We start from the raw sequence: 15,122 nt of genomic DNA, 5'->3' as shown, positions 1-15,122 counted from the left end.
CAGGAAAAAGAGTAATAAACAAAAAGTCATCACTTTGGATACTAAACTTGACATCATTAAGAGATTTGATAATGACGAAAGCAAAGCAAACATAGGTAGGGCACTAGGCTTTGGTGAGTCAACCAATTAAGTTCCCGGTTAATCCATACGCTCCATTTTGAAAAAAGCAGGTAAGTACCGGGGAAAAAGGCAAAATGGCATCTGCATCTTTAAGTATGCAGTGTACTAGGAATAGAAGTCCATTAATGATTGAAATGGAAGATTTGCTTTTTATTTGGTTAGAAGATTGTAATCAGAAATGCATTCCTATTGATGGAAATAACATCAAGATTAATTTACAATTAATGACCAAGGAGTTAAAGCTTTGAGCCTTTTTTCTTCATTAAAAGAAAACAAATATCAAGGGGATACTTCAACATTCTCGGCTAGTAAAGGCTGGCTAAAAAATTTCAAAGCTCAATCTGGCATAAAAAATATTAAATTAACAGGTGAAGCAGCCAGTGCCGATAAAGATGCAGCAGCCAAATATCCCATTGAACTGAAGAAAATAATTCAAGAAAATGGGTATGATTATCGTCAGATTTTCAATATCGACGAAACTGGCCTTTTATGGGAAAAAATGCCAACGAGAACATTTTTGGCAAGAAAAGAAGCAACCGTACCAGGTCATGAAGCATCCAAAGTTAAATTAACACTTCTACTTGGAGGTAACGCTGAAGGAGTTGCAAATTGAAACCGATGCTAATTTATCATACAATGAACCCAAGAGCGTTAAAAGGCTGTAACAAGCAATCCCTTCCAGTAATTTGGAAATCAAATAAAAGGACTTGGGTGACAAAGCAGTTGTTCGAAGAATGGTTCACTATGCATTTTTGTCCCTCAGTCGAAAAATACTGCAAGGCAAATAATTTAGATTTCAAAGTTCTCTTAATTTTAGATAATGCCCCTGGGCATCCTACCTCACTCACTGATTTAAATAACAATGTGAAGGTTATATTTCTACCACCAAATACGACTTCGTTACTCCAACCAATGGACGAAGGAGTTATTTCTACATTCAAAGCATATTATTTGAGATGAACTTTTGCTCAGGCAATTCAAGCTACAACTGGAGATGATGCAATCACTCTCAATGAATTTCGGAAAAAACACAATGTTAAAGAAGCATTTGAGAACATGCACAAATCGTGGGAAGAAATGACAAACAGCTGCACGAGAGTAGTCTGGTAGAATCTTTTGCCTGAATGTGCAAATGATTTTTGCGGTTTCATTAATCCTGTCAACAAAGTTATTGATGAAATTACTACAATTGGAAAAGACCTCGGCTTTGAGGAAGTAGATTCGGAAAACATTAGAGAATTATTGGAATCGCATTCAAAAGACTTAAGTAATGACAATCTTCTTGAAATTGAGCATCAACATGCATACGAGGAAGAAGACGAAAATGAAGCAGAAGAAAAGCAAATTGCTCCCAAAGAAATTTCATTCAAAAAACTTGAACTATTTAATACACTTGAAAAAGCAAAAGAACTCATATTAGAGATTGATCCAGATGCAGAGAGAAGCATGAACATTCATTGAGGGTTAGGGTTGAGGGTATTGATTGTTATCGCAAAATTATGGAGGAAAGGAAGAAAGCTACCACTGTTCAATTGAAGTTAGATAAGTTTTTTTGCAAAAAATAAAATTTAAATCATACTATATTTTTTAAATTTATTCCTTAATAATTTAAGAACTATGCAGTGCATTATAGGTACGTATTGAGTAAGAAAAAATATGTTTTTACAATTTTATAATTTTCAAGGATTCATTATAACTATTCCCATTGTTTCTTAGGTTTGATTAGTGCAGTTTTAATATGTGCGGTATATTTCAAGGATTCATTAACCGCACTAATCAAGGGTTTCCTGTATATATATATATATATATATATATATATATAGTGGATGCTGCTTATTGTGATCACTTCAGGACACAGCTTGACTGAAAACAATAACTGATTGATAACAAGGATTCAACTATTCAGCATTTGTTTATTAATGCATACTTTATATAAAATACTTTAATTTGACTTGAATTTTTAATTATAATTAATTAAATTTAACCTAATTAAATTTAATCTGTTCACTTGTCAATAAAAATGAAACTGTTATAATGTTTCTGGAAATCCATACAAACTGTTACAAACAAATAAAGAAAATATTAAAATCAAAAAATTAGAAAAGGATTAAATTCTCTGCTGTAAAACAGCCAGATTGGTAGGAGTAAGATACTGTACTTTCTTTCATGGAGTAATGACACCAACAACCATATGAGTTATACAAAGCAAGAGTGGTAACTAGACATGCAATGTATGAGTTTAAGAACAAATTGGAACGTTACATAATCACTTCCACTGCACTTGTGTAAACCACAATAAGGCAAAAAGCAATAACATAAACTGAAGCCCTGATTACAATTAAACAGTATTTTTTCTATATATTAATATACATCTAATTGGGATTTCATAAAAGCAAAGAAATATAATTACCAAAACATTGCATTTTTTTCTGAAATGCTAAATATTGTATCTTTATAATATCGGTGTGGATAAACCATAGATAACTCTTAAGAAACAACTACGATAGTAGTTTTTTCTTAAGAGTTACCATGGTAACTCATTGTGAAGGATGAACACAATATGAGATACAGAGGAAATGATGCCTCCCATACTACTGTCAGTTTTTTCATAAGAGTTATCTATGGTATATCCACACCGATATTATATAGATAAAAAAGCTCTTACTCTTAACATATTATGCTTTGTTGCATTTAGTTATTTTAAATATTGTATAAAAATTTAATATCACTGTTTTTTTTACCCTTCAGGTTACCATTAAAGGAAACAATACATGGTAGTGGCTTCAAGGTTTGTGAAGTTGCATTTTTATTGAGTCTAATTAATTTTATAAAATTATATAAAAAAATTTTAAATTGAATTTTTGAAAATTATCTATTATAAAAGTTTACTGGTAACTTTATAATTATAATTGTGATGCACTGAAACTTACATAAAAGCCAAGTACGTTTAACTGATCGATAGATTACATCATTAACATTTAGTAATCTTAATAATGTAATACATCAATCAGCTAAACATATGTTATTAGAATATATTTGTTAAATCCATATATGGATTTAACAAATATTTGATATTATAATGCACTTACAAAGGAACTGGATGCAAAAAAATAAGTTTGATATCATATACTTGGAAAGCTTTTGATACCGTTGCGCTTAAAAGACTACTGAAGAATTTGGAGTAGTGTGGCGTTAAGGGCAAGTTACAAACAAACCTTAAAAGTTAATAACAAACAAAAATTTGGTATTTTATTGGTATTATTCTTCTTATTATTATTATAAAATTATTATTATTATAAATTATTTCTCCCTGATTGGGGGTTCCACCTCGTGACAGGTATTGCTACCAAGTACACAGGGTGGTTGTTGTTATGTCTGGTTTTACTGTTGGTCGATGGCGTACTGTGTCCATAGTTGCCGATGTGCCTAATAAATCCCTAAACAAACAACAACTGTTGGTCAAGGAGCTCTCTGACTATCTTACAAGTGTTCAGGATTGTGACTTTTTGGAATTCCTTGTAGGTGTTCGCTGGGAGACCTATCGATGCTGGTCTATTGCTGGGAGAGCTATTGCTGCTGTTATGTAGGGTCTTTGGCATCATACCGGCGGTTGACACAATGATTGGAATGGTCGTTACTTGTTGCATATGCCACATCTTTTCGCTCTGCTGTCTTAGGTTCGTGTACTTCCTGATTTTTTTCCCCATGGGTTTTCTGCGGGTTGCAAGTGTTGAGTACCGCTATGTCAATCACATAGGTAGCCTTTTCCTTCTTGTCCACAAGGGTTATGTCCGGTCTGTTGTGCAGGATTGTCTTATCCGTTATTATTGAGCAGTCCCAGTTCAGTTTGTGGGTTGGGGTCTCTAGTACTGCTTGGGATTCATACATGTAGTATGGTACACTTTCTTTGATCAACTGGTATTTCCTTGCTTCTAATGTATTATCGTGGCTATCTGGTCATGTCTATGAGCGTACTCAATCTGGGTGATCACCATGCATCCCACAGTGATGTGTTGGATCATTTCTGAGGCCAGGTGGCATTGTCAACAGGTGTCATCAGACACTCCAGGCTCCTTGGTGATGTATTTTGTATAGTTTCTGGTGTTGATTACCTGGTCTTGGATGACGAGCATGAATCCTTCAGTCTCTGAGAAGAGTGTCCCACTCATGAGCCATGCATTGGAAACACTTTTATCTATGTGATCTTGATAGAGATGATTGTAGTCTCTGCCATGGAATATCTTCTTTGCTCATCTTTCTAGCTTCGTTTGTGCCTCCTGGTTGGGAGGGGACTCCTCAGTTAGGTTGAGTGGGGGTATACCACTTGTCTATCTTCCATATGGCCTGGCGGAGTGCTGCTGTGTGTTTCTGGAAGTAATTCTTCAGGTTAGCAATTGCTGTTTTCTGTTGCTCAATGAGGTCTATCAGGCTCCTTCCTCCTTCTTTCTGAGCAATTGTCAGTCATGCATTGGAACAGGCCCCTTCCTCCTTCTTTCCGAGCAATTGTCAGTCTCTCCACGGCTGACTTGGGTGTTGTTGGTGGCTCTTGGTCATCATTGTCCTTGTCTTTCTCATGATATCCTCCAGCTCGGTGTTAGTCCAATCTATGACTCCAAGGGAGTATGTTAGCACTGGGACTGCATAGGTGTTTATGGCTTTAACTGTGTTCCCTCCATTCATCTATGCATTCAACAGGCTTCCAAGTCTCTGATGGTATTTTTCGGTCAGGCAGGCATTAATTTCCTTGTGCTGTAACTGCTGAGCCTGCATCACCCCAAGTATTTGTAGACCTCTCCCTCTGCCATGGCTTCGATCTTTTTACCAGTCTGCAGCTGGTAATTTCGGTTGACTAATTTTCCCTGGTGCAATCCGTGGGTCTTACATTTGTCTAGACCAAATTCCATCCTAATATCATTGCTGAATTCTTTGGTGATCTGGAGTAGTTGCTGGAGTTGGTTCTCAATTCCTGCGTAAAGCTTGATGTCATCCATGTACATCAGATGGGTTAGGGTGTACAGATTCTTACTTCCTTCTTTGAGGTTATATCCATACTTGCTGCTGTTGAGCATGGTTGATAGCAGGTTAAGATCGCTAGACAGAACCACTGTGGGCTCAGGGCATCCCTGAAAGATTCCTCTTCTGGTGGAGATTGGCCTGCTTGTGATGTTGTTGACCTTAATGGTGGTACTCCATTTCGCCATCGTCTCTCCTAGGAAGTTTATCACTATCGAATTGACTTTGTAGATGTTCAGCGCCTCTATTAGCCAGCTATGAGGCACAGAGTCGAAGGGCTTTGCAATAATCGATGTAGGCAGTGTACAGGTTGTGGTGCTTCTTGTAGGCTTGCTTTATAACTATGGCATCTATGGTCAATTGCTCCTTGCATATTTACTATTATTTGGCCATTATGTTCTGACTCTCCAAGTGGTCTGATATCTTCTTGGTTTTGCAGCTGGTCAGGATCTTGTTCATCATTAGGAGGCAGGTGATTGGCCTGTATTTCGCTGGGTTTCTTGTATCTTCATCTTTGGGCTTAGGATATGTGATTCCTTGAGTGAGAAACTTCGGGATTGTCTCTGGGTGCCTTATCATTCGGTTGAACTGCTCTGCTAGGTGCTTGTGTGTGCAAGTGAGCTTCTTGTACCAGTAGTTGTGGACATTATCTATTCTTAGAATTTGCCAGTTGTGAGAGTTCTTGATCGTCTGTTTTACTTCTTCCTCCAAAATCTCATGCTCTCTCTCATATCTTGTATGTCCTTGGTTTTCTCCCAATCTAGTTCTAACCAGGGGGCTTTGCTGTTATGTCTTACTTCCTTGCTCCATATATTGCCCCAGAGCTCCTCATTCGTCTTCTGCTCGGGTAGTCCATTCCCCGTGTTCTCCGAGACTCCCGTAGAAGGCTCTTTGGTCCTCATCTGAAGATTCGGTTATTTATTTTCCTCTGGGAGCTCTCTTTGTATCGGTGTAGTCTCTTGCTGAGTGCAAGGAGGTTCTGCTTCAGTGTGTCCAAGTTCTCTCCTATTCTCTTATTTTCTGTCTTGTGTTTACTGTGAACACTGTCTTTCTTGAGGATGCTCTTCACTTTTCCAATCAATTTCTTACTCCTGTTAACCTGCTGGTATTGGGTCAGTTGGCTCTTAATTCTTCTATCTTCTGCTGAAGTCTTCTTTCCCAAGCCTCTTTTTTTCAGTTCTTCTGCTGCTGGTCTCTCGTTTCTCTTCCATTAATCTGAGTGGCTGCTATGGCAGCACAATATACGGCTGTATGGATGGCCTTCAGTGTTACATCATTGTTGTCGAGGTAATGTGGTATTATTTGCTGATTGACGTAGTCTGTGACTCTCCACAAGGTTCTATTACTTGGGTCTTTGTGAGGTCCATTCCTTCTGTTAGGGCCTTCTTCCACTCGTCTTCTATTCTGGATATCATGACCTCATCTCTTTCCACTTCAGCTGCTGTGGATTGTATTCTTGCTCTTCCTCCTCTAGTTCGGTAGTGGTATGTTCTTCCTCCTCTGGTTTCATATTGACCGTATCCTTTGTAGTTGATTGCTCACATCTTGCTTGATTTTTTCCAAGATCGCAGGAGCTATCAGGTTCTTCGTGATGATGATGATCCTTCTCTGGTGCTGTTATTCCCGGATATTCAGGTCACCGACCTCAGGTTGGTGACCTGAATATCCGGGAATCGTTCCAACTTCTTGGTATGTAGTCTCACCCTGTAAGTTGTCATATCATTCTCTAGCTTCGTTATTTCGTGGTATGCTTGCATGATGTACGTATTCATTTCGATGCTCCACTTCATGCGTTGGTGTTTTCTTCCTTCATTGGTGGTCATTAGTGCAGTTGCACAGGAAGCACTTCCAGTTGGTAGGTCTGGATGGTCTTGCCCTTCTCTTGTGGGCAAGACCATGTCATATGGAGGACAGCGGCATTTGCTCCACTGTCTTTCTCGGGTGACTGACTCTGACTTTTTGAACTGACCCCTTTGCCTAAGGCCTGAATGCGAGTGACTTTATCCTGTGCCACACTCAATGCAGTATGATTAATATTTCTCTGCAACATCCTCCATCTATGGAGGTGGACCTGTTTAGCTTCAGCTTATGTCCAGTAGTAGTTTTCAGGAGTGACACCAGATGTTGCCACAATCTGTCTTAGCCACCACTCCGCCCTTGGGGTAGGTAGGTCCACTGGATCAATTAATTTTTTAATTAATTTATTATTATTATTATTCTAATTTATTACCATTATTATACCAGTCTCCGAGCATGGTGGAGCTGCGTTTGTTTCCACCTAGGCGGGACTCAAGCCCTGGTTCATCAGGCTGGTAGTCCAGTGTCGTAACCGCTGCGCCATCGTGCCCCTTTTTATTATTATTATTATTGTATTGTATTGTATTGTATTGAAATTATTATTCTTAATATTGACACAGACATTATTAGAGAATTTAGTAGATTCTTTTAACTTACATTTAAACAACAATAACTTCATAATGATTTTATTTATAGATTTGACCAAAGCATATGACTTAATTGATATCCCAATATTGCAACAAAAATTACTGAAATATGGTATTAGGGGAAGAATCAATTAACTCTTAGCATGTTATTTAACCAAAAGAAAAATAACAGTTGAAGTAGAAAATACAAAGGGAAAATCATATAATGTAAGGAGAGGAGAGGAGTACCTCAGGGCACTCATGCAGGGCCAGTCATGTTCAATATCTATATAAATGACATATTCGAAGTAATTAAGAACTCCTTTATAAAAATTTATGCAGATGATATAATCTTATATACAGTTGGAAAGAACTTAACAAAAATGACTAAAGATTTACAGCAGGATGTAATACATTTACAAACTTGGTTGCATGCTAATATATTAGCACTCAGCTTTGAAAAAACAAAATTTTTGGTAATTAAACCTCCTCATCAGATCTTGGATAGTCATCCTTCTATTAAATTACATAAACATGAATGCCTACATGATCAGAATTTCCAGAATTGCAAATGTCAAACTGTGGTAGAAGTTTCAAATCATTGTTACCCTGGGTTATGGATTGACTGCAGTCTGAGTTGGGCAATTCATATAACAAATTTGTACAAAAAAAATGAGATATTATGTGTACTTTTTTTACTACATTAAGAATAAGTTAAATCTTAGAACAAAAGTTACCTTATATTATGCATTAGTGGACTCCCAACTCAATTATTTAGTAAATGTATGGGCACGAGTAAATATAACTGAAATAAGGGTAATAAACAACTTAATTAACAGGATTTTGACTTTTAATGGGGACAAACTTTTGGAATGACCAAAGTCAGAATGACAGAATAAGAGAAAGCAATTTTTGTTGAAATATAAAATACTTTATCCAGTTCAAAAACTGAAGTTAAATTTAATCTTGAAAAATCTTAACACTATTTTTGAAGAGTTGAATCTGAAAAGGAATTTCTCACATAATTTAAGGAACCCAAAAGCAATTGTTTTTGGGTTCCGAGGGTACTAAATAGATTTGGAAATACAATGAATATAATAAACAGTTTGTTGGCTAGTGTTGATTTCAAGCTCAGGAGAAGTTATTCTATCTCATAACCTCACCTGCTGATGAGGCTAGTGGGAGTCAGACGTGTTCAAAGCCACTAAGTGGATTTTCTTATTTATTGATTTGAAATTATTGTTTTTCTAAAAATTTTTGATTTAAATTTAGTAGTATAGCATTATTTTGTGATTTTCTGATTAATCTGGTGTATTTATTCTTTACTCGGCCTTGTAATTGCATAAAAGTATCGGTAAGGATATCAAATCCACGTATTACAAGTTGCAGCTTCGCTGAACGAGAGGTTTTTCAGCCATATTTAGCCGCTTTATTGACTAATTGTTACATCAAATTATTTTCTATAAGTAGCTTATAGATCTAGTCAGGATCTGTAGTTTATTCTGAATTGAGACAACGAGATTTGGAAGTTAATTAATACTTAAGTGTCCGTAGATTTACCGTTCTTAACTTCCCGCCATTGTTATACGACACAGCGTTATATCCTGAACTAGATAGCTTAAGCTTAGTATAGTACAGTATATAATATAATATTGTCAATTAATCAGTAAAATCTATTAATTTTGTTAAACTTCGTTGTCAATTAATTGTACTTTTAACTAAATACATATAACGACTTAGATTACAAACGTAACATAATTAATTAATACATAACTTAATACGGAAGTTATATAAACGGAATTCGTAGATAATACTTAATACTGAAAAATATATATAGCGTTATAACTGTGTTGGGATACAAGTTTAGGGTTATAATTTTGTACTGAAATTGAAATTTTATTGAAATTAAATCGAAATCATGACTCAGACCAGAGCAGCAAAGGAAAAGGCTCAAACTAATGGGAGTGCTCAGAGGAGAACTGAGAGGGCAGTTGCCCTCTGAATCACAGCCTTTTAAAATGCACTGCTTGCATGATGTTTGTGGAGCAATCGGGTAAGGGACATGATATTACCATGGTGGATGTCTTTGTGTATGCGCGATGCAAGGAGCGTAACTAAATCAGGCGACAACTCAGTGTTGTTATGGGCCTATATGAGAGCTTGAAGGACAGGGTGGATGTCCACGAAGGATCTAAATTGAGAGGCCCATCAAGCTCTCAGCTACCCACATAAACGCCAGAGCAACACAGCGGCAACCCCCAAGGCAGAATGCACTGGTCCCACAGGAACTAGTAGTTGTTGGTGACTCTATTGTCAGGCAAATGGGGAACATGCTTTGTAAAAAGGATACGTGAAACAGGACCATGGTATGTCTGCCAGGGGCAAAGGTTGATGATGTTGTAGAGCGGATATCATCTTTTAAGGGTACAAAAGGTGATATAGTTGTACAAGTTGGCACAAATGATATTACAGGTCATTGTTGAAAAAAAGCCGTGAATTAGGGTTGAATTTGAAAGTGTCTACAATTCTGCCCAGATACGATAGGAGGGAGTATATGATGAGAGCCTTGTCGATCAATTCGGCCCTGGAAAGATTGTGCAAGACTGAAGGGGTAGAATTTTTTTCAGCCTGGACTGTACTTGTTAACAGGAGAGACTGCTTATGGAGGGATGGGATACACTTAAATAGAAAGGGTGCAAGAATATTTGCTGATGCTATCGAGGCAGTGTTAGGTGGGTCGGAAAACTGCTAGCTTGGGGGGAGACAAAGACTAATAGATTAGCAGTAGCAACTGGCAGAGGTGAAAGAGATTGTTGCACTGCTTCTATTGGAATGAACAGAAGCCTGAAAAACAAGATGCAGGATATTTCAGTGACTGCTGGGAGTCATTGCGGTACAAGTAAACACATGGATTGTGTTAGGGTAGCTAAGAATAGGAACAGGTGCATGTATACTTGGGTGCACACCAATGCTAGGAGTTTGGTAAATAAATTTGATGAATTTGAAGTATTGATCAAAACATCAAAGGCAGATATGGTTGGGATATCAGAGATGTGGTGTCACACAGATATAAGGAATGCAGAACTGGAATTTGGGGAGTACAATGTGTAAAGACAAGATAGGAAGGGAGGAGGGGTTATGCTATTAGTTAAGAAGCACATAAAATCCAAGGAAGTGACGCCAGTTGACGTTGCTGAACAGTGCAGTGTCGAGTCAGTTTGGTGTGACATAAGCATTAGGAGATCAAAATTGAGAGTAGGAGTGTGCTATAGGCCTAATGACTCTGATGAGTATAATAAGAAGCTGTACAGGGAAATAGAGTGGGCCAGTAAATCAGAGAGTCTTATAATGGGGGATTTTAATTTCCCAGATATTGACTGGAATTTGTGGGTTGGTCACTCACATGCTAGCAAGGCTTTTGTGGATTTATTGGATGATGTTTTCTACATCAGCATGTTCAGGAGGCAACTAGAGGTAGTAATACTCTTGATTTGATTATCAGTAGTGATTCTTCATGCATTAAAAATCTGCAGATAAAGAAACCACTAGATGGCAGTGATCACAGTGTGCTGAACTGCGATTTACTCAGAGGTAACTACAATCAGAGGTAAAGGAAAGGGTTATTGCTTTCGAAAAGGCAACTACGATGGTCTGAGACAGTATTTAAATTCTATACAGTGGGACCAACTGATGATGTTACCAACAGCAAATTCAAAATGGGAAGCATTCAAAGAACTTATCTTGGAAACTAGTAGGTTTTACATACCAACTAAGAAATATTGTTCAAAGTTTAGGACTAAATGGATGTCTGAGGAACTAATGAGACATAAGGCAGAGAAGAAAAATGCATGGGATACATATAAATTAACATGTGACACAGAAGCCTTAATCTGTAACCAAGTTACAAAGTTGGTTAGGCAGGCGAAGGCAGATTACGAGAAATCTTTGGCAAAGGATGCAAAGAAAAACAGCAAAGAGTTCTTTACTTATAAAATCCAGAAGGAAGGAGATGAATCAGATTGGTTCACTTGATATCAATGGTTCAACTCTTGAAGATCCTGCTCAGGAAGCTAACAAACTAAATGAATATTTTGCATCGACATTCACCCATGAGGAGTTATTCAGCGAGGGGAATGCCAGAGGTGTATTCAACTGTGGCAGTAAGCTAGATAATCTTGTAATAACTGAGAGTAAAGTGGAGGAGAAATTGTTGAAGATAAACACAAGAAAGGCACCTGGGGTGGATGGGATCTATCCAGTTATATTAAAAGAGGCAGCAAAGGAAGTAAGCAAACGCTTAGCCATAATTATGAGAGCTTCCTTGGACACAGGGGAGGTACCCATAGACTGGAGATGTGCAAATGTGACCCCAGTTCACAAAGGAGGATCAAAGGCTGACACAAGTAATTATAGACCTGTGAGTTGAACTTCTGTTCCAGGAAAATTAATGGAGGCACTGGTTAAAGAAGCACTGCAGGATCATCTAGACAAGACTTCAGTTATAGCTCGGACACAGCATGGTTTTTTTTAAAGGGAAAGTCACAGGGACTCACATCTGGTGATTGTGGGCTTGACACACCCAGGGTCCTGAGCTGGATATCATCATTCTTCTCTTTCTTGGTGATTCCCTTCTATTTTCTCTCTCTCTCTCTCTCTCTCTCTCTCTCTCTCTCTCTCTCTCTCTCTCTCTCTCTCTCTCTCTCTCTCTGGGTAATTCAGAAATTTTTTTTGCTAGTGCAGCATAAGCCTCAGGCTTCCTTGCACCATATAGCTAATAATAATAATAAAATCTTGCCTGAACAATTTGATTTGATACTATGATCCAGTAACAAAAGAACTGGATGCAGGGAATAACTTTGATATTATATACTTAGATCTTAGAAAGGCTTTTGATACTGTTGCACATGGAAGACTGCTGCACAAATTGCAGCAGTGTGGCATTGGAGGCAAATTGCTGCTATGGATAAAGGGGTGGTTGAGAGGGAGAAGACAGAGAGTGGTAATCAATGGACACTGCTCATCCTGGACTAACATTATTAATGGAGTCCTTCAGGGTTCAGTATTGAGTCCATTGTTGTTTTCTGTATTTATAAATAATATTGATGATGGTATATCAAGCTTAATGTCCAAGTTTGCAGACGATACAAAGGTTGCAGGGTTGTTAAGGACACTTCTGACGCTATGCTGCTGTAGCAGGATCTGAAAGGTTGTAGCAGATGGGCTGAGAGGTGGCAAATGAAGTTTAACATTGACAAATGTAAAGTACTACATATGGGAAACAGCAACCCCAGAGTAGCATATCAACTCTGTGGTACTACACTGACAGTGGTAGAGAATGAAAAGGACCAGCGGGTAATTGTTCAGGCAGATATGAAGTTCTCTGAGCAGTGCAGACGGGCCGCACGAGTAGCTCATGGTGTCTTGTCAATGATATACAGGAATTTTTCTAGCAGGGATAAGGAGGTGATTATTCCCTTGTATAAGGCAATGGTCAGGCCACACCTTGAGTACTGTATACAGACCTGGAGGCCTCATTTCAAGAAGGATGTAGAGCTGTTGGAACGAGTACAGAGAAGGGCAACAAGATTAGTGAATGGAACAAAGGTTTGCTGTTACGAAGAAAGGCTTAAGTTTTGCAAATTACAGTGTCTGGAGACTAGGCGCCTGCAAGGTGATCTGATTGAGGTGTATAAAGCCTTGAATGGTTTGAGCATGCTCAAAGCTGATGGGATTCTTCCTCTTGCTCAGAATAATCACCTGAGAGGGCATAAATTCAAATTGAGGAAAGCCAGATATAGGATATATGTGTGGAAATTTGCCTTTAGCCAGCGGGTAGTTTTCTTGGTGGAACAGACTTCCATCCCTTGTTGTGGAAGTTGATAGCGTAAATAAATTTAAGGCTCAGCTGGACAGGTATTTCGAACGAATGGAGGGGTGAAGTGGAAGTGGTTTTTTTTTTTTTTTTTTGGCTGATGCTGCATAAGCTTGCTTTCTTGCATCATATGCCTCTAGTAATGCTAATGCTAATCTCAAGATTAAATTTCCTAATAAGATAATTTTTGATACTCAATGATACAGTAGATTAGAATTGCTATACAGATAAATTACTATCTCTGTTTGCAGTGTGAATGTGCTATGTGTTGTGATTTCATTATCTTTTCTATTAAATATCAAATTTGTATGAAAAACTGTTGTATATGAAGAATCACAACTTGTTGTCAAGAAATTTACTTTTCTTAACAAGTTCATTTATTGTAAAAAAATTCTTTTGATGAAAATAAATTGTATTGTATTGTAAAAAAAATATATACATATATATAAAAAATTATTATTACAATTATTATAAAAATTATTATTAGTAGTAACATGTGATGCAAGGAAGCAAGCTTATAAAGCATCATCCAAAAAAATAAAATAAAAAAAAGCCTTCTCACATCACTTGTTCATCCCCTCCAGTAATTTGTCTAATTCTTGCTTGAATATATTGAAACTGCCCACTTTCCACAACAATACCAAATAGAAATTTATTCCAAAAGTCAACCACTAGCTGGCTGAAGGCAAACATCCTCACATCTATCTTGAAAATATCCTTCCTCAATTTGAATTTATGCCCCATCATGTGTTTTCGTCTGAGGAAGAATGCCATCAGCATTGAGCTTGCTCATTCCATTCAGAGCCTTAAAAACTTCAATCAGATCACCTCGCAGTTGCCTAGTTTCAAGACACTGTAATTTGCAGAACCGAAGCCTGCCTTGGTAAAACCACCCTTTCATTCTTTTCACCAATCTTGTTGTCCTTATTTGTGCTTGTTCCAGTAGAACTGCATCCTTCCTAAAATTAAACCTCCAGACCTGTATATGGTACAGTCAGTCCTCATATAACACGTGTTTACATTACACAAATTCGATCATACACGATTTATAAATAGGGGAACGGTATCTTATATAACACAAACCGAATTCGCTTATGCACGATTCGCCTTTGTGTTTACAAGAAATGGTAGTTGAACGCGGAATCACCCCAACCGAACACAACACGATAGGAATGAAGAGAAGATTCTGAAAATGTATTTATGTTTTTTATATCAGGGAAGGGGAAACACATTTCACCATAATAATATAAAAACCCACACAATTCCAGCTATCGGTATTATCGCAAATGCAATTAGATCGAGTTTACTACCAGTTTATAACAGATTCCACTAGCAGAAACGCAACTGGATATTGTTTTTATTTTTTTATGGTAGTAACCCCTAGATATGTGCTGTAGTAAAATGTGAGGTGTTAATAGTGTTGTTTATACGGTGTTGTTTATTCAGTTGCTGCACGCGCGCAACTTTGTTTATGTGTATCAAGCGTGTCTCCTCGTTTTGTAATTTTGCTTTATTCCCTAAAAATTAGTAAAATACTTAAAAGGTGTGAAAAGGAAGCATCCTGGTGAAGACACTACAGATTCAGAGAGAAAAAGAAAAGCAATATCGATAAACAGAGGCGGACTGGGTCAAAAAGTCTTATCCGGGAAAATTTGTAGTGGCCTCATACTAGCGTTTATGGCCAAAATCACACC

At 37.5% G+C, this 15,122-nt stretch overlaps 1 protein-coding gene across 1 annotated transcript in view; it reads left to right on the top strand.

Moving 5' to 3' along the window:
• The window catches only part of LOC150080675 (ankyrin repeat and SAM domain-containing protein 6-like), a 270,192-nt gene that overhangs the window by 147,588 nt on the left and 107,482 nt on the right, over positions 1-15,122 (top strand). The window contains exon 9 of the mRNA XM_090380780.1: positions 2,869-2,908. Coding sequence (XP_090236906.1) covers positions 2,869-2,908 — 40 coding nt within the window. The remainder of the gene's footprint in view (positions 1-2,868; positions 2,909-15,122) is intronic.

This window comes from Mastigoproctus giganteus, chromosome 9 (genome assembly GCF_048544385.1).
Source record: "Mastigoproctus giganteus isolate SK-2022 chromosome 9, ASM4854438v1, whole genome shotgun sequence".
Taxonomy (NCBI): Eukaryota; Metazoa; Arthropoda; class Arachnida; order Uropygi; family Thelyphonidae; genus Mastigoproctus; species Mastigoproctus giganteus.
The sequence above is the reverse complement of the archived record's forward strand: the minus strand, read 5'-3'. Positions and strand labels throughout refer to the sequence as shown.